The sequence below is a fragment of the Adiantum capillus-veneris genome, chromosome 11 (genome assembly GCF_014529385.1).
Source record: "Adiantum capillus-veneris isolate H3 chromosome 11, ASM1452938v2, whole genome shotgun sequence".
In the NCBI taxonomy this organism is placed as follows: domain Eukaryota; kingdom Viridiplantae; phylum Streptophyta; class Polypodiopsida; order Polypodiales; family Pteridaceae; genus Adiantum; species Adiantum capillus-veneris.
Genome location: NC_140941.1, coordinates 155,519,501 through 155,539,193, shown reverse-complemented (window position 1 = coordinate 155,539,193; position 19,693 = coordinate 155,519,501). Strand labels below are relative to the sequence as shown.

The following is a 19,693-nucleotide window of genomic DNA, read 5'->3' as shown; positions in this document are numbered from 1 at the left end:
TTGTTCACACACACACACAGGAGAGTGTGTGTGCGCACAAACACACAGACACGCGCGCATACACCAAAGAAGAATGAACTTTCACTTCTTGTTTGGGCAAGCATTGCTTTCGAGCTCACATTTGTCAAGTTTCGAAGATCATTCCAGGTTCGTACTTTGTAGAATGTCATTTCAGTTTATAGCTTCTTTTGGTATGAAGACTTCGCTTATGTCTCTGTTGTTGTAAGAGTCTGAAGCTAGGGAATCAGGTCCTTGCAGTGTCTCTTGTCCGAATGACGTTCAAGGTTGAGTTTTGTAAATGGTTTTTGATGGATTTCATTTATATAAGCCTTTGTCATAGTGCCAATCACTTTTGGTTAATTCATCCATAAATTTGTGAAGTCTAAGTTTGTAAGTTCGCACCTTCTGACCTTATGGAGGAATAAAGGTTTTACCTAGTTTTGCTTTGTCCTTAAAGTTTTTGTATGTCTTTTCTCTTCCCATTTTTCTTTTCAACTTTCTGGGTGGATATGATAATTATTTGAGATTTTTTTTAAAAAAAATTTATTTTTTGGGTGGGGTGTGCGTGTGTGTGTTTTGTAAGGCATTTAGTTTCTGTCTTTAATCTTACTCTTTTTTCACTGTATGCCATGGCACATACATTTACATGGTAAGTTGGAATAATGCATTGAAATGTTTTGACAGGTCAATGGACTCGCCTTCAAAGTGGGAACACATTTCTTAGCCACAGCGTCAGATGACATGACAAGCAAAATTTGGGATGCAGAGACGGGGGTTGGTGTTTCTGATTTGAAGGTATTTTGTGTGTCAGAAACATGTGCCTTTAAAATGCATGGGTAGTAGTGCTGGTTTTAGTTTTTTTTTTGGGAAAAGTTACTGAAATACCCCTAAAATACCTCTTCAATTTCAGAAACTCCCAAAATACCCTTCTTATTTGGCATATTTTTCTGAATTTCAAAAAATGCCCTTAAATTTGATGAAAATTTCCAAAATAGCCTCATTAATCTTACAAACATTTCTCAAGGCATTATGTTTGGCAACTTCATAGGAAGATTGTTTCTACTTCATTTATAGTGGGCTCTCAAGATGAAATAGTTCATTATTTGTAGTTGCACATAACACTATTTGTGAGTTTTGGGTGGACATTTTTGTCTAAGAGGCTTAAAGATAGATCTCGCTTATCTAAAAGGGTAAACTATGTGAAAATTGGAGCAATGCATGCAAAGTTGACACAAGGATAATTTGGGATTTTTTAAAATTGCAGGGGTATTTTGGTATTATTTTGGGTTTTCTTGTTATTTACATTCTTTGTAAAACAAGCAATTTTTTGTTGAACCTTTCCATGATTACGGTAAAAGTAATTGTTGTGCTCTCTTTAAATTGTACTTAGAATCTTGCTGGGAATTAGAAAGAGTCTCTGTACTGCAAAACTTTCAGAATTAAAAACATTTTTAGTTTGCTAAACTCGGCGTATGTTCAAATGAAAGGAACAGTAGATTCTCTGTTCCGGGTGTTATAGAGCCTAATTTGCTTTGTCTCCTCAGGGTCACCGGCATGCGGTATATGGAGTTTGCTTTCAGCCTCAAGGGCATTTAGTAGCAACGGCTTCCTTCGATCTTACAGCAAAACTATGGGATCCTCGGACATCAGAAAGCATACATACTTTTAGTGGGCACCTTGAAGATGTAATTGGGGTTGATTTTGATAGTACCGGGAATATGCTGGCAACAGGGAGTGACGACAAGACTTGCAGGGTGTGGGATCTTCGGACTGGGAATGTTTTGGAAGTATTGGAAGAGCATGGTGGTGAGGTGAAGCGCGTTGTTTTCTCTCCGTTCAGCAGATTGCTAGCAACAACATGTGGTGACACCACAGTAAGGCTGTTTGACACCGCCACCTTTCAATGCCAACATATCTTGAGGTACGCCCTTACAAGTTCTCTTTCCTTAACGGGTGATTAAGCCTTCTGCGGCATTCATCTCTCTCTCCCGCCCGCGCCCCCCCCCCCCCCCCCCCCCCCCCCCCCCCCCCCCACCCACCCACCCCCCACCCCCCCGCAAGTGTGGTAGATTGGTTATCACAGTTCCCCTTGAATAACAGGTCTCGAGTTCAAGACTCATTGGATAGATCTTTGACTCCTCTTAGGATTGTTCCTACTATGCTAAATTTTTTCTCATGGGTGTGCATTTGTAGGTGTGAATAAGAATAGGAGACTATAATAACCTTTCTATCATCCAAAGTGTGGTAGATTGGTTATCCAAGTTCCCTTTTGAATAACTGGTCTTCAGTTGAAGACTCGTTGGATAGATCTTAGAGGCCTCTTGGGATTGTTCTTGCGATCTTAAAACTCTCTCTCTCTCTCTCTCTCTCTCTCTCTCTCTCTCTCTCATATGTGCATATTCACATGCATAGATTGATGTCTGTATGCTTACAACTTTTGATGTCCGCGTGCAGCTCCCACAGTGATCATGTGTTTGATGTTGCATGGTCGCCAACAGCAGATTTTCTGGTAACAGCAAGTCATGACCATCTTTGGAAGCTTTGGCTGCCAAAAACACCACCTATAGGATACACATTCGGTTCTTCAAGGTTTAGCCATTTGTAAAGTCACTTCTCCTGTTGGTTTTAAGCCCCTACAAGTGACTTCATGTTGGCTTTAGCCCTTCTTATGGAAATCCAAGCACTCCTTTGCGTAAATGTGCATACACGTGTTGCTCATTTTATGTAATGCTGGAGTCCAAGGTTGAGAAAAGTACATTTCTCATTATGAGGCGGTGTTGAGGTTGTGTGCTTGCTTACTACCATGTGAAGGGGCAGAGCTTTTACGTAGTCGGGCATTTAAGCAAGTAAGCAGATTACATGGTATCTATATGTAAGAAAACATGTAAAAGTAGCTCTAAAGAGGTATTGTTCGCCATGGTTATTTTATTTCTTTTCGGTGATATCTTTGAATGTCACACAGTGTGATGCAGGGACAAACATTCACAGAACCAAAGGATTGTTGAATGATTATGGACTACCTCTTATTATGTATATAGCAGCATGGTAAAGTTCCACTAACAAGGCAGTTGCATATTTATATTGTAGAAAGGCAAGTGTTAGTAGTGGAGGTTTATAACTTTGGGTGCTAGTGCCAGTTTTGCATTGGTTCATTCAATAAATAAGCATTGGACTGATGGGTTAAAGTTTTAAGAATAAAGGAGAACCTCTAGGTTAACAATGGAATAACTTGTCGTGTGCGGTGTTTGGGAAAAACCTTTACCACAAACATACACGAGTCCCTTAACAAACATACCTTTAAGCCAATCCATCAGACCCACTTTTGCAATTTAAATTGTATTTTTGGTTATGTTTACCCTATTTGCAAGTTCCAAGTGGATTTCTTCTCCTACTCCTTCATTTCGTGGTGGTGGTTGTAACATAGGCTTGCTTTGGTTTTCTTTGGTTGGTTATCGATTCTTCCTCTCTCCCTCTTTGCATTGTGTGGATATCATCCCTATGGACTCTTCTCTCTATTCATTCTCCATGCAATGGCATCAAGGGCCCTTATTGCATTTTTCTCTGAGCAAATTTGTGCTATGGCTTCATCACCTCACCACTACCATAAGATATTACTTGGGGCCGTTGCATTGAGGACATGGTAAGATTCTCTTGCCCATGTTTGTATTGGTGGTTACTATGTGTGTATTGGAGAGCTTAGTGCCTTGAAGGGCACCCCTAACATATTGGTTGACAATAGAGAATGGGACTACTTGTAGTGGCATGACATGCTCTTGATGTAGCATAACGAGGAGGATGTTGTTATTGTCTATTGCACCCATCTCCTATTCAAAGGTGATGCATTTTTCACCCTCATTTAGTTGTGGATTTTTTTTGTTGGTCGTGTGTAAATGAACACTTGTACTTGCAAGTGAGAAAATGTATTTGGTTTTTGACCTCACTTACATTGGAGGAATTGTGTGCGATTGTGGTGCTTAGCTGACTTCAAACATGGACATAGTAGAAGTTCTTGCTATTTCTCAAGTTTTAGCATCTTGTTTGAAACCCATATTCCTTTGTGAGCGGGGTTGCCAATCCTCACCATATCCATGGTAGCAAAGCAAGAACCATACACATAAATTGTCTATCCGTTGGACGTAGCTGACCCGACTAGTGCATGGAGTCTACAAGAGGTAGCGATCCACCCCAAAAACCCAGTCTATCTCGCTAATCCTCAATGTTAAAGTCAAGTGTGCGTCAAACACCGAAAGCTAATCTACTTTTTCGTAAGCTTCATAAGATAGTTTGTGATAGCTACATCACTCCAAATGCACTCAAACTCACTGTGTGGATAGGCCGCACCATGATAAATGCATCCTATGTTGACAACTAGTTTTAAAGTCCCGACAAAATCACGCTTGTTTTGTTTTGGATAGTGTATTTTCAATTATTGATTTTGTTTGTTTTGATTTCTTGAAGCAAATCAATGTTAACTCTGAAATAGGAGATAGAACTTTGTGTTTGGCTTTGGTAGCTCAGGATGTTTGAAGAATATTTTTAGGATCCTTGCCTAAATTAGGAATAATCCTCTTGTCCTATTGATAACTTAAAATTTTTCGGACCCTTAGTAATTTCATGGTTATTAGAGGTGGTTAAATCTAATGATAATACTCCTTTGGATTTGTTTGGATCATTATGTATTCGGTTTGTGGTGGTCCTTTTTATTGGGATAAAATGGAAGTCAAACTTATGATCCACTAGTTTTGACCTTAGGTTTACTCTGGGGTTGTTGTGGGTTGGTTTTTTTGCTCTCTCTACCTTCAAATGCTGACCCTATTCAAAATTACTTCTCATTGCAATTGGTACTCAAGTTTTTTTGCTATAAGCAAAAAAACCATTGATGCAACTTACCTCTGACTCGTTGCTAAACCATTGATGCAACTTATCAGATTGATTGGGTTAGGTGGACTTGGGGCATGATTTCTTTCCTTTTGATATGTGCAGAACTTGGTTTAGAGATCTTAATGCTATGTCTTCTTTTGGTCATTCCTATCTATGAGCACCATATTGATTGGTGTTTTTTTGGGCTTTTTATGGTGAGTAATTTCTATCTGGTTAGGTTCACTTGATGTTGCTAGTAGTGGATTTGGCATGGTGAAATCATGCGGTTGCTATCTCTTTTGTGTGATATTGATTCATGAGTATGATTTAATGTGGAACATAGGCCTTCTTGGAACTCACTCTTGGTCGGTTTGGTAAAACATTATGTTTTTTAACTTTTTGGCTTAAACTATGGCTTCTCTCTGTCTAGTGGGAGCTTTTGACTCTGATATTTAGTAATTTTACTTTGTGTAATTTTGAGCCATCAGCCTTGTATTGGCTTTAAGTGTTTGATTGACATATCTTGACTTTTAATTGTAGGTCATTGGTGAGTTGTAAAAGCTGAAACTTGTTAGTTTTGTTCTTTACCAATACGATTTAGTTGGAATGCTTTAGTTGGCCTCTGGTAGATTGGGATTTTAGTCTATAAAAACTCTCAATTTCTTTAAAATAGAAAAAATAATGTCTACAAATCATACCTTTTTGCTTGTTTCAAGACTTCAACTTGGTTGGATGTCTTTGGTGATTCTTGTTGACCTATATACTAATGCTTAAACATACCAAAATAGATTGGGGAATCGTGCTCGCTTGGAGCTATAAATGTTTATATAAAGTCTGTTTAGAATGGTCTTTTATGATACCCTCTGGTTTTCAGGGTATGTGGTTGATTTAGTATTACTGGATATTCTCAGACTTTGGGTATTCTACTCTTGTACAATGTCTTATAAGTTTGAATGTGTGTTTGTGGTTACTTGAAAGGAGGGCTACCTATTGCTTCTTACTGGATTTTTTGAGTAATCTTGGGGACCTTAGAGTTTAATGATGAGCTCTTAAGTCAGTTTTCTGGTAGCAGGTTTTGATGTCTTTTCCCCCATTTGTTATGGTATGGGGTTGTTTTCATTTTGTGGACTAAAACCTAGTAGGCTTCTATTATTTAATTGTGGACAAGATATTTTGTAGCTCGCAAGAAATTTCAACTCATAGGCAAGTAGATCAATCAATCCTTAAAGTGCAAACAACTTGCAAGAATGGGCATAGTGAAATTGCGTTTTCATAACATATTGAATTGGTGGGAAAAGTATGTGCATGTGATGATGTAAAGGTAGTTTGGGTCATGTGGCATGATTGCAAAGAATTTAGTGCTTGTTGTATTTGCACAATGAGTGCTTGTTGCATTTGCTAAAGTCAATCTATGAATGAATACCTAGTTATTGTAATCATAAAGAAAGATGGTGTTAGTTGTGATGAAGGAGCTATCAACCATATGATATAGGGCTTACCAATCCTGGCTTTGTAGCTTGTTAGGCCTTGATGATGAAGTTCATGCTTGGAACTTTAAAGTGGTTGTTGGAGTGCCATTGCACTACCCTTTGGTTGGTGTAATTTTCCTTGACTTTTGCTTCTAAATGCATCTTCGAGGTTATTTAGTAGCAAGGATTGTTGAAATAAGAGGAAGTTTCATTGAGAAACTTATGCTAATTTCTTGATATCTTAATACCAAAGCGAAAAAATCAGAGGAAAAATGGCACATCTAGAACTTTTCTCCATGTTAGCTTACCCTTACCTAGATAATTTGATTTAGTGGTGCTAGAGACATGCTTTTCGATGGGATTTGGTGAAGCTAGAGGTAGCTTTGTATTGGGTTTTTCCACCAATGTCCCTTGTTTTTCTTTTGGCGTGCATTTGACAAAACAATTCTTGGACTTTGAACGTAGTGAAAGTATTAGAGACATCCATTGTTGATTAAAAATTACATCCTCTTGCATCTTTTGAAGAGTGATCACCTTGAATTGAACTACCTTTGAGTGATTGTTTATGCTTAAATTGACAAAGAGAGATTAAAGTTACGAATGCTGTTTATAGAAATATTTATCATCAATATGGAGTCTTGTTGAAGTAGACATGGTCCATGGATGTACCAACTTTGTGGACAACTAGATTATGATTTGCAAACCAATTGAGTAGAGCTTTGTAATGGACACTATCCCCATTATCAAACCCATCCTTTCTCAAATGCCTTGCCCGATTTAGCTCATGAAGGGATTTATATTGAAAGTAACCATAGCAACTACAAGTGAGCTAGAAGCTTGAGCTCATCATTTGGATCACTTATAGGAGCTTTTGTTGTGGGAGAGGTATGAGAATGGATGACTTGTTTGTGATTATGGTAGGAGTTCTATGTTGATTGTTAAGCATTGGTTGTAGACCTTGTGCAACACGGACCAAAATCTTGAGAAAGAGCTTCAAAGGTGGTTGATTTGATGGTTCGAAGAGACTAGCCAACACAGTCCTTCCTATTTTGTGATTGCTTCTACATCTTGATAATGATCTTCAAAAATGGTTGATCCAAGGGTGTGAAGAGACTAGCCAATGCATTCCTTCCTATTTGGTGCTTGCTTCACTCTGTCTTCAAATGGTTTTCAATGCTTCATTGGCTTGCTAGCTGCAAGGGATCAAAATTCTAAAAGAGTACAATGATTAATATTAACTTTTTCTATCAGTTGTGGGATCACTCAATGATACACTCTTAATTTAGCCTTAGTAGCATCCTTGGCACTTGTCTAATGGGATAATTTGGTGGGTTGGGCAATAAGTGGGGTCCACTTGTTACTCCCTTGTAGAGTCATAGTATACTTGGCAAAAATCTAGAAACTTGTGGAAACATTTCATTCCCCATTTGAGCTATCCATCCACAAAGTTGTTAGTGCACATTTTGACATGATTGTCTAGTAGCTCATAACCTTCTAGTGTAAGAGTGGCAAGCTCCATTTCCTAGTCCTCCCACTCCATGTTGATATTATTTCTCACTATCTCCATTGGCAGGTAGATGACATCATCATCTAGTTGGTAGAGGAGTACGTAGGTCTTTCATCTTACCCTTGAGCTTTGCGGCCTAGACCACTTGCCTTTTTTGGGCCACTGAAAGGGATTCAAAGGCATTGCAAACAAATCTCTAGGGTTGCTTGAAGTCTTTGGGGTCTTTAATGGATCCATAAAAATTTGGAGGGTCTATATTTGCAAAAGTGGACTTATTGAGCTTCTCTCATTTTTGTCTCTTCTAGTTGATTGCTTTCTCCATTTCCCCCTTATCTTTCCATTGATCTCTTTCACACAATATTTTGCTTTTAAAAGTGATTCTTGAAGAGTTTCTTAATGGGTTGGATCAACATCCTCCTTGGCTTTGGCTACCATGACTACCTCCATTGCTTAAATATTTAGCTTTACTAGTTTATTCTCAGTTTGGAGGTGAGTCTCCTCTTTGTGTTCCTCCCAAAGGGCTTTACCACACACACTGTGTACTCTCCTTCTCCCTGACCACACAAGCATGTATGCATGCACCCATCCACATTTTTTCACTCCTTTCAACTGGCATAAGAGCTCAGTGGAAGGGATTCACCGTTTTTGTGTGCATTGGCTTCATAGCAGGCTAAGGTTGTATTTTATGAGCTACACAGAAAAAACTTTACGCTGTGCTTCAAAGATTGGGGTTTTTAGAGCTTCAAATATATTATAGGTAGCATTAATTACTAACTCAAGCTAAGTTTTTGTTTTGGGAGTTGGGGATTGGTACCATTGTCGTCTCCCCAAAACAAAATAGAAAAAGATATATACAAATTAAAATATGAAAGGAAGAGAGACTATAAAGACTTCAATTGCACCTAGAATCCTAAGGCAGACGCTTTTGTTACTAGTTTTCCCTAGACTACGTGAGGACTTGTCTGCCTAAGAGGCGAGGTTTATCTACTCTCTTAGCGCAGAGCCCTTGAGAGACCCACATCACTGAAAATTATGGGCATGGCAATGACCAAGTACCTCAGGTCAAAGGCCCAAGTACTACAGGACTTGCTTCAACCTTCCCTTTGGAGTTTTCTCCACCAGGTAGCTTACCTATCACCATGCTAAACTGCCCTTGAAACCTGACGATTTTCTTGGGCAAAGGAAATGCCATACTTGCTTGGAAGGGTGTTGGCTCACAAGCTAAGCAAGGTTTACAGTACCATAAAGATCAAAATAGAGCTGGAAGTTTTGTGTGTTGAAGAGATTAACAATGCAAGAAAAGGCTCTTCAAATACACAAGCTAAGCAAGGCTTATAGTACCGCAAAGATCACAATAGAGCTAGAAGTTTTGTGTGTTGTAGAAATTAAAAATGCAAGAAAAGGCTCTTCAATAGCACAAAATACTGTAATGCAAGTCATGCTTTGGCCTTCACTGGTTTTTCACAATAGAGAGAATGGATTTTTTGCACAACAGAGAGAAGGGATCGATACATACATTCACTTCCTTTTTGATGCATGCCCTCCTGGGGTGGCATCTTGGCTTTGACCAGACATAGAGGAAAGGAGCTTTTTGGCATCAAAGAGCGGAGTGCACACACACTCCTTGGCCTCACTCTTCCCAATACACACGTGTATAGTTGAAGGCAGCTGATGAGGCACTTGGGATGGCTAAAGGATCATACCTAGCTACATATGAGAGCTTTTGATATCAAGCAGTAGGTAGTCACAGGTTTTTAGAGAGATTTGATTTTTGGCTATTGAACACAATTGTGCTCTCTTCATTACAATTTTAAGAGAGGGTTTGGCTTATGTATGCCACTCTTGTTTTGATAATGCATATAGTCATCATTTGGATTTATTGATTACATTCATAGCTTACAAGTACAGTTGGATACAGTACTCTTGACAATTGTTCAAAGATATTTGCAGCATATATCATTGTGGGATGCATAGGAGTAGTGCTTGCTCTATGGTTTATGCGTGAGAATGTTTTGAGTGCCGATTATCTCTTTTGAGAGCGTGTTATCCCCGTAAGGTTTCTTGCAGTGCTTTCAACTTATTGGCACATATTTGTGGGCAAATCCTACTTTGTTGGCAGTAATATACACTCCGGGTTATTGGCACATACGGCAGTCTTGATCATTTTTGAGAATTGATTGGAAGATAGTCATTTATAAGCTTGACCATAGTCCAGTGTGATGAGCCTATGGAGGGTTGAGGTGAGGTTTTATTGACATGTGGGATTCTCAAATGTTGAGACACATTTGGTGATACACATTAACTGGAGCACACCTTTTACGGGGCCTCACCATAGAATATGTATAGAGAGGAGTAGGTTCTTTTGACCTTCAACTAGAAAACATGTTCTTCAATGTATTTTACCATCAACTCTTCCTCCTCCGCATATTTCCAATTTCGAAACTCTTATGATGAAGGTTTATCAATAGTTTCCAGTTTTGGATATGATCTTGGAGCGCGTCTGTTTGGCTTGCTGAACATGACAATGCAATGTTTTATAATGTTTTTTTACATTGTGCCAAAGGGTATGAGGTGGTTAGCATGTAACATCAACCATCTATTCATGCTATAGGGGCTATAAAATGGCATTTTCATGCATTCTATGAATAATGAATGTTCAAGTTTTTTTAAGCTTTGTTTTTGTTGTCTAGAATTTTTGGGATGATGTATTTTGTTACTTACGGTATGCATGCCTCTCTCTCTCTCTCTCTCTCTCTCTCTCTCTCTCTCTCTCTCTCTCTCTCTCTCTCTCTCTCTCTCTCTCTCTTTCTCCCTCGCTCTCTCTATCACTCTCCCCCTTTGTCTCTCTATCTCTCCCTCTCTCTCCCTCTCTCTTTGTCCTTCTCCCCCTTGTCTCTCTATCTCTCTACCTCTCTTCCTCTCTCTTGCTTATTCTCTCTCTGTGGAGATGGAGAGAGAGGGAGGAAGAGTCAAGATAAGAGAGAGGATAAGTCTTTGTGGTATGCATTCTCTCTCTCTTTCTCTCTCTCTCTCTCTCTCTCTCTCTCTCTCTCTCTCTCTCTCTCTCTCTCTCCCCCCCCAATGTGCGGATGCTTGAAAGTGACCACTCTCTTTCTCTATCCCATCGTCTAATTCTTTCTCCCCCTTCTCTCTCTCTCTCTCTCTCTCTCTTTTTCTCATATTCTCTCTATAAAATCTTTTTGGAATATGCTTGAAAAAAGCACTCACTATAAAATGCTTGCAAAAATACCCCCCATACCAATGTTACCATATGCAATCAAATTGTAATTGGGTTTTTAGAGCCTATAATTGAAGCTAATGCACATTCCAATTGTAAACTATGTTATATATTTTTGTATTCTTAAAGTCTTGTGTGAGTCAAAAACCTTACAATATTTAATTGGAATAAAAAACCCTCTTGCCCTATAGCTATATGTTTGGCACAGGGTCCCAAATGAGCGCCATGGGAAAAATAATATTATGGCAATTGTGACAAAACGGTTTCATATGGCCATGAGACTTTGAAAGGGCAAGGTATGCACAATATCACCCACCCATGCAAAGTTCAGTGGTGGACATTTAAAACCGTTTTATCGGTTTAGGGTTCCACGATGGCCATTTTTGGCCATAGGGAGCCCTACAAAAAAAACATGGTGATTGTGAAGCCATGGACCGGTGAAATGATTTCAAATGTGCATGAAACTTCGCAAGGGTGGGTAATACACCATATTTTCAACCCCTGCAAAACTTTTAAGACTCGTGGGACTCACTACAATAAAAAAATTCCTATCACATGGGTTCAATAGTAGGGATTATTGTTTGAACTATATTTTCTGACATTTTCACATATAGAACAATGTTGAAAAAATAATTTTCAAAAAATTTACAAATTGAATAGGAAAAGGATCCCTTCTATTGGTGAAAAATTCGTAGCTAAGGGGTTTTATAAGTAGTCCTTCAAAGCTTCAATGAAGCACTACAAGCCTAGAGCAGGAAGTGTGGATGCTCCACAAACTTCAATTGGCAATAAGTAGTCCTTCAAAGATTCAATGAAGCACTACAAGCCTAGAGAAAGAAGCATGGATGCTCCACAACCTTCAATTGACAATATGCACAATCAAAGAGGTTCCACCATTAGGAAGAGGATGGGGTCAAGGAGGGCCTCTTTGTTTTCCATGATATTATGAAGGTGATTAACATTTTGACAAATAGGTGTACGCCATGTGTGTGCAAGAATGGTGGGTGTGTAAGAGTGGTCAAATGATGCACTTCCCTCCCAAAAGGGGGTGGGCAACTTTATGATTTTTTTGACCTTCCTTAACTCCTACCATTGAGAAGAGAACGGGGTCTAGGAGGGCCTCTTTATTTGGCAGTTTGAAGGAGTCAAATCTCTAGTATTAAGAAAGCAATCACAGGACATCTTTTGAATTCAAATTGGCAAAGCAACTAGTTTATTTGAATTTAAAATTTCCCCCAAAAATGAAATTTAAAATCTAGCAGGCAAAACCATATCATGTAACATAAATACGGAAAGAGCTTAGCATGTAGATCACAGATCTATAATCTCCACTCAAATCGGAGATTGTATGTAAAAGTTATGGAAGGCCAAAATTTATAAAGTTGTCCACACTATTTTTTTGGGGAAAAAGTGCATCCTTTGACCATTCTTACACCTCTCTTACACACTCCCCATATTTGCACACATGACATGCACCTATTTGTCAAAATGTTAATCACCTCCATAATTTCATGGCAAATAAAGAGGCCCTCCTAAACTCCATTCTCTTCATGATAGATATGATCACTAATTTGAGTGGAGATTATAAATATGTGATTTACATGCTAAATTTTTTCCATATATTTGTTACATGATATGGTTTTGCATGCTAGATTTTAAATTTCATTCTCGGGGAAAATTTGAATTTAAATAATCTAGCCGTTTTGCAGTTTGAATTCAAAAATTGTCCTTGATTGTTTTCTTGATAATACATTTCTAAAGAGAACTATGGTATTCTTCATTCTGCAGAATGTGGTAGACAAATTGGTTGGGCTAACTTATTGTGTCAAAGGATAAGCTCAGAGGTGTTTCAGAAAAAGAAAAGAAAGGATAGATCTACCAAGATTGGGGCTTTCCTGATTGCCCTACATGTTCATGCTATGAGTATGACAACATTGACAGGTTTAAGTAGCCAAGACTTTGCTTTTGGGGGACATATTGAGGGTAACAAACAAGCAGAAGTGGACGGTCCTCATTCAGAGAACATGGCAAAGAAACAACAAGATTTTCAAGTCCAAGACATGACACTCTTAAAAACAGAACAGGAGGAGGAAAATCTATGGAGAAGTTTGGGAGATCCGTTTGATACTGATCTAGATACTTTGATGCAAACACCAAAACCCCCAGTAAATGTTAATGCAGGTCATGTTTTTTCTTCTAAGTCATCCTTGAAGTTGAAGAGGAGGAAAATAGAGAGTCCTGCAGAAGAAGTCAAACCAGATTTGGGGGAAGGTGTACTGTTCAGTAAGTTTGGCAATCAAATAACAATTTCTGAGGTTTATAAAGCTCTTGACCTTGTTAATAACTTTGCATCAAAGAGCCAACTGAACAATTCAGTACTCCAAAGAGAGAAGTTTCAGTTGGAAACTTAGATCGCTCAACTACAAACTGTTTCTAAAAGAACTGAGGAGGATACCAAACCGATTTCAGATCAGGAGGGTATGATTCCTAAACTGAAAGATGACTTACAGAGTGCTAACAGTTCTGTGGAATTTTATAGAACTCAGTTGCAAAGAAGGGAGAAGTCATCAGACATGATTCAATCTTGGAAGGAACAGTGGATGACAACCTTAAATAATTGAAATCTTGGGTAATGATTACTCTAAATTACAATCTGACAACAATGTACTTTTGAGCAGGGTTCAGGCTTGTTAGGAACTGGAAACAAAACTGAGGGAAATGTGTGATGAGGATTTGGATCTAGATGGGTGGTATTTGTTACCTCATGATGTTAAAGTATTGAAGAATGAAGTCAGAAAACAAGGAGAACAAGTGTGGTTGGAATTAAGAAAGAGAATGATCTCTTTAGTAAATATTCCATACCAAAGTTTTGCAAAGGAAGAAGAGCATGATAAATATATACTTCTTCAAAAATGGTATGATGATCTTAAAAATGAATTTGATGATCTCAAGGTGCAGAAAACTTTAGATATCTTTCAAGAGCAAAAAATTGAACTGGGCATAATCGAGGAATCTCAATCCTCGAGCGAGTACTTCCGAGCAAACAAGAAAGCGAGCGAGCACATACAATGAGAAATACTAGATCAAGACCTCAATAGCTACTCTGTAGAGGATAGTGTAGCAAAGTAAATATGTTGCCTCTCAAATAGTATCAAACAAAAGAACCATACTCTTACTTTAACACTAGGTTGGTAATGGGACACTTTTATGTCCTGTGTAGTGACCATTTTCCTTGAATTATGTCAAGAGTTTCAAAATGGATTTGGAGGTGCTATCTGTCTAGAAAGTTGTCTCATGAGCTGAAAAAAACTTGACATTTTTTTGGAATATCAATTCCATCTTTAACCTTGTCCTTGCACAACATATCACAACCTAAACTGTGTGAAAAAACGGGTCCTGTTTTTGAATTTTTTCAACTTTTTGCAACTATACCACTCTAGAATTCATGTTTGTGAGGTCTATAATGCTAGAGAACTATCTTTAGTAGTCCTCAACATGTCCAAATGCTTCTAGGGAGAAATAAATGTTAAAGTTGTAAGTTATGAACAAATTATAAAAATTGTCAAATCCTGTTTTTTAGCCAATTTTAGCTCTTCTATGATTTTTTTGGTGGCTTTCATGATATCCAAATGCAGTTTTGATTTTCTATGTCACATATTGTAACATAAAGCTAATATTCCTTGAGTTTTGGGGCACCTAATACCCTATTTTGCATAGTAGACAACGATGGTTGATTTTTTCAATCATAGAAGAAAACGAAACATTCTAGTATATCAAGTATAGCTTTTTCAATATTGTTAGTTTCTTGTGACAACTACATGCATTTTGTAGGTAATAACCATATCTAGTCATAAGGATCAAATTTGGCTAGATATTGAATAGTTTCTATGGCATTCTACAACTCATAATGTTGAACCTAGCTTTTTCATGTTAGCTTTTTCATGTTTGCTGTATTTAGCACTTCATCTTTGTCCCCAAGATTCCCCTTAGTAAGAGATGTATTATTCTTTTGACATGCTCCAAGGCTCCTTATGAACCTAAAGGACAATAGGGAACTAAGAAAACGTGCATATATTATTTGTATTGAGCGTGGCTATAGAAACTTTGATGATAGGTTTGCAGAATGGTAAAAATTCAACTTTTTTGTACCTATTTCTTTTGGCAAAACAAAAAATAGTGAGTGAGAAGCAATCATATGTTCTGATCACCAACCCATTGAAGTTAACTAGGGAATTTATCTCAAGTCCTACAAAAATCCCTAATCTTATTTTTATGCAACAAAACGTAAGAAATGACTAATTTGATGAAAATGTAATGGTCCATCAACTTTGGAGGCTCAGTGTGACCAAAAGATGAGAAATTTTACAAGTTTCTTATTTTTTCCATGTGTAGTAGGCCTTGAACTATAACCTCATGAAAGGATTTTACAAAATGAGTGGATCTACTATGGTTTTGGAGGTTTTTTTCAAAACCCTGAAAGGACACTTTTATGTCCTGTTAGGTTACCAACCTAGTGTTAATATGTGCACATGCACCTTGATACATAGTCACAAACAAATATAAAAAATGTGCTAGCAAGCATTAACACTAAATCCAAGAACCTCATTATAAAACGAACTCCAAAAACTTGTGCTTACTCCGATAAACACTTTAGGCCACATCTCAGATCGACAATAGCCGACAACAAAATACCCTACAATGTAAAACTCTTACAACCTCAGACACTTAAAGTATTGCTATACATTTGGTCGTGCTGCACCCAAGGTTTGAAAGAGCTCCATCTTGGTGAAGGGTGCTTGGAGCATGTCCTCATGGGCTTGAGAGTTCAAAACTAAAATTTGGAGAAACGCATAGTAGATATTCTTGCGTGGCACATAAGGAAACCTCTTGGAATCCCTCTTTTGAAAGTCTTTGTTGGTACATCATGGAAAATTACACAACTTCATAGAGTATGTAACTCCCTTTGCCCTTGATCCCTCTATGCCAAACTGGAAAACATGTGTGAGTGCACACAATAATAACCTCTTTAATTAATTCAATTGTAATGAAGTTTCCAAATAAACTCTAATCTAAGTTTTTTTTGTTAGCTTTGATCTTGCCCCTTAACAATATTTCCAAGTGTGCATGTTGCTTATATTGCAAAACCAAACATTACCCTTCATGAACCCCCAAGGTTTGACCTAGATGTAATGTATTTGTTGTGACCCCAAAAACATGGTGCTACAACCCCATGCTTAATATGATGTGAGCCAACATGAATGAATCATCCACATCTATCTGTTCAATTTTGTAGGGTCCAAAACATGTCATCTTATGTCATGGTTCAATTCTTCTAATCGTCCATACCAGCTTTTCAACCTTTACCTTCGACCAATATTCTATCTAATCCTGCGTGAAAATGCATACCCTCTTCCACCCATGGGTTCAATGATCGTAACAAACTCACGCCTATGGCTATCCTCCTGCAGTACCACACTTGCATCCACAAATATTAGCCTCTTCTTCTTCACATTTTTCTCCCCTATATTTGACCTATTCATCTCTCAACTTTGCAAATCCATTTATGCCACCAAGGAATGAGTGAGATCGATCAAATTTCTAGTAGTGGAGGTAGAAGATGATTGATTTAATAATCTATGGGCAAGGTCTTGCATACCGGGGCCATTGCTTCATTCACACACTTTAGTGCTAAAAAAAAGCTTAGGTTTAGTGCAATCCCTCCAATAAGTTTTGAGATTTAACTCTAAATTTTAAATCTGAGGGTGAAAAAACCTACAGATTTTGAAGAGATGTAGTGTAAGGACTAGGTCGCAACCAGAGTGAGTGGGGGGAAGCCACCTTCTAATTGCAAAAAAGGAGAAAAGAATGGCAATAATTTTAAATGGAAATTTTGCACCTACTAGCACTATGAAAAAAGCTAGGGAATAGGTTATATTTTTGGGAGGGCTTTCCCCTCCTCGCTTGTAGGATGCACTCTTCAAATCAAAAGTTGGCACATGGCCGTCATTCAACCATTACGAATCTCCCTTAGAAAAGGAGAGAGGAGGTGTGACCTGGGATCTTAGAGCCTCGCCCCGTGTAGTGTCTATAAGCGCTGTTAACGAGCTTTCACACAACAAAAAGCTCAGTGCTTCTAGAGCATACAATGTCTGCACCATGCACTGAAGGCCCTGGAAGAATTCCACATTTAGGCAATTCTTCCTCATATGTAGGTTTGCCAATTTTTTGGAAAGAAAAATTACAAACATACCACTTTAATTTGTGGAAATTCCCAAAATACCCCTTGATTTCCAGGAATTGCTAGAATACTCCCAATATTTTGTCACATGAATTCCCAAAATGCCCTTCAAATTTTCCAAAATGCCCCAGGTTGTGAGATTAAATTTCTCTAAAGATATTTTTTTAAAGCTTTTCATAAGAAGAGTAATTGTCTATCAATACAAGATGCTTAAAGTAGAATTTAAGTCGGTTATGTAGGTTTTGAAGATGAATTTCTTCATTATTTTTAAACACAATTTCCTTTTTTGCCAGGTAATTTGTGACAAATTACATTCTAAGCAGTCAAAAATAGATATCAATTGTCAAAAAGAATTAAGATTAGAAAATCTTGAACAATCCAACCAAAATACATACAAGGGTATTTTGGGAAATTTTGAAATATTGGGACGTACTCGTCACAGGAGGAGGGAGAGAGAGAGAGAGAGAGAGAGAGAGAGAGAGAGAGATGTGCTCCAAAACTAGCTTGTCTCTCTATGAGTCAGCAGCCTCTTTTATAGAGAGGAGAGAGTTGGTTACATATGCCAAGAACCTACAGCTAGTGTCCTCTGGCCACACTAGGTGGTCAGACACACCTACGAGACCCACACACCACACCTCCCCCCTTTATCTTTTTTTATTGAGGAATTGGATTGATCTAAGGACACAAATTTGACTTGAGGACTGTCACTTCCAATGCCGCATCCAGGGGGAAGGACTTACAATTTGAGCTTACACGACTTGGACTCAATTTGATTGGACTGAAAAACATCTCAATATAGGCAATGCACTAGGTCGCTATCCCAAAGCAAATGGCTACACGAGGAATGGCTCAACTACATCATAACGACAAAGACACGACTCAATACACAACTTCATTCCCAATGAGAGTTTGGTGTGAGTGTACTGTTTTGCTTATTGAAAACCAACTACATGCTTGACAAAACAAACTAACTATAATGCATAAAAGCTATCACGAATATAACGACTGATCAACCTCTGGCACCGTTGGAATTGCATCGTCCTTCATGAAACCACTGTTGAGGCATAGCTGAAACATGTGCGGAGCTGCAGCCAGTGTAGGATAGCCCAGCCACTGTGGACACACCAGAAGAAAAATTCTCTGTCAAGTCCAGGACCGCAGGGTCAAACACAGAGCCACCATCGTATACAGATTGAACGACCAATCCATAAGAGAATAGGCAAATCCCAAGCTTGGCAAGAAGCACTGCCTCAGAAGACGTCCCCACTTTCTCTCCCTAATTGTAGATCAGCTTTACAGGAGCAATATTCTCAACAGTACCTTTGTTAATTTTTGTGGCAATATTCAAGAGATGGAAAAAGGAGGTCTGAAAATGCATGGTAGGTAATTAGGACATAGCTACTTATGGAGCAAGTGTTATCTGCTCAGATCAAAGGACATAGTTTGCGAAAGGAGACAGAGCCAGAGCCAAAAAAGAGTTTCAGCTGGCCATCACGACGTTGAAACTGCTGAGAGTTGAAAACGGGTCATCTCCGTGCCATCGATTTAGATAGCGCAGGAAACTTATAGATGGTGAGGAAATGATGAAGGAGCTGCAAAGGCTCAACAAAATTGCAGGCTCAACAAAATTGCAGGGCTGCTGACTCTAGCAAGCTGGCAGTACAAAACATGCAGTGTTAGCACGGTTTAGCACATACGTGAGCAAGTCCTGTGCGCTGATCCGACTGTACAAATAGTAGATGATGGCTACGTCACAAGCAAAAGGACGCAAGAGTTTCTCGCGATGCAAATTAGAGCTTGAGAATTGTAGCAATCGAGCTCCAGCCGTGCGTTAGCGGCTCCAAAATCTCCCTGCGTTAAGGCGCGCGGTCACAAGTCCAGTGTAAGACAGGCACGATGGCCGGGTAGCGTGCACCTGCTAGCTGTACCCAGCTCGTTGCGGAGCCACATAATTAGTGCAAAAGTTTTAAGGCTTGTCCTTGCGGTCCTTGCAACAGGAAATCAGCTGACGGCCCTGTCGTTCTTGCAGTGTAATTTGACGTCGGCTAGCTTCGATCGTTCTTGCAGTGTTTGACGTTGGCTAGCTGACGGCCCTGTCCTTGTCGCAGAGTTATTAGGTGGAGAGCTTTATTTACGTCGGCTTGCTCAACTGTTCTCATTGCAGAGTTATTAGGTGGAGAGCACCAGACGGACTGAATAGCTTTCACGCGGAAGGCAACAGGGTTGAGAGGGTGGAAATCTAAGCTAGATTTGTGAAGGAGATGAAGAAGACTTACACACAGAAACATGAGAGCTGGATGATGCTTGCAACTTGAAGTGTTGAAGCTCTCCTCTTCAACGTTAATTATTAGGCCTAGATGAGCGTTGAGAGTTTAGAAGGG

General features: G+C 38.8%; 1 protein-coding gene across 2 annotated transcripts in view; it reads left to right on the top strand.

The window, feature by feature from the left end:
* The window catches only part of LOC147448275 (uncharacterized), a 56,331-nt gene extending 53,389 nt beyond the window's left edge, over positions 1-2,942 (top strand). For both annotated transcript variants that reach the window (XM_086524130.1, XM_086524128.1), the window contains 3 exons: positions 685-795; positions 1,545-1,921; positions 2,455-2,942. In XM_086524130.1, coding sequence (XP_086380256.1) covers positions 685-795; positions 1,545-1,921; positions 2,455-2,605 — 639 coding nt within the window. In that variant the 3' untranslated portion in view covers positions 2,606-2,942. The remainder of the gene's footprint in view (positions 1-684; positions 796-1,544; positions 1,922-2,454) is intronic.
* Positions 2,943-19,693: the final 16,751 nt, after the last annotated feature.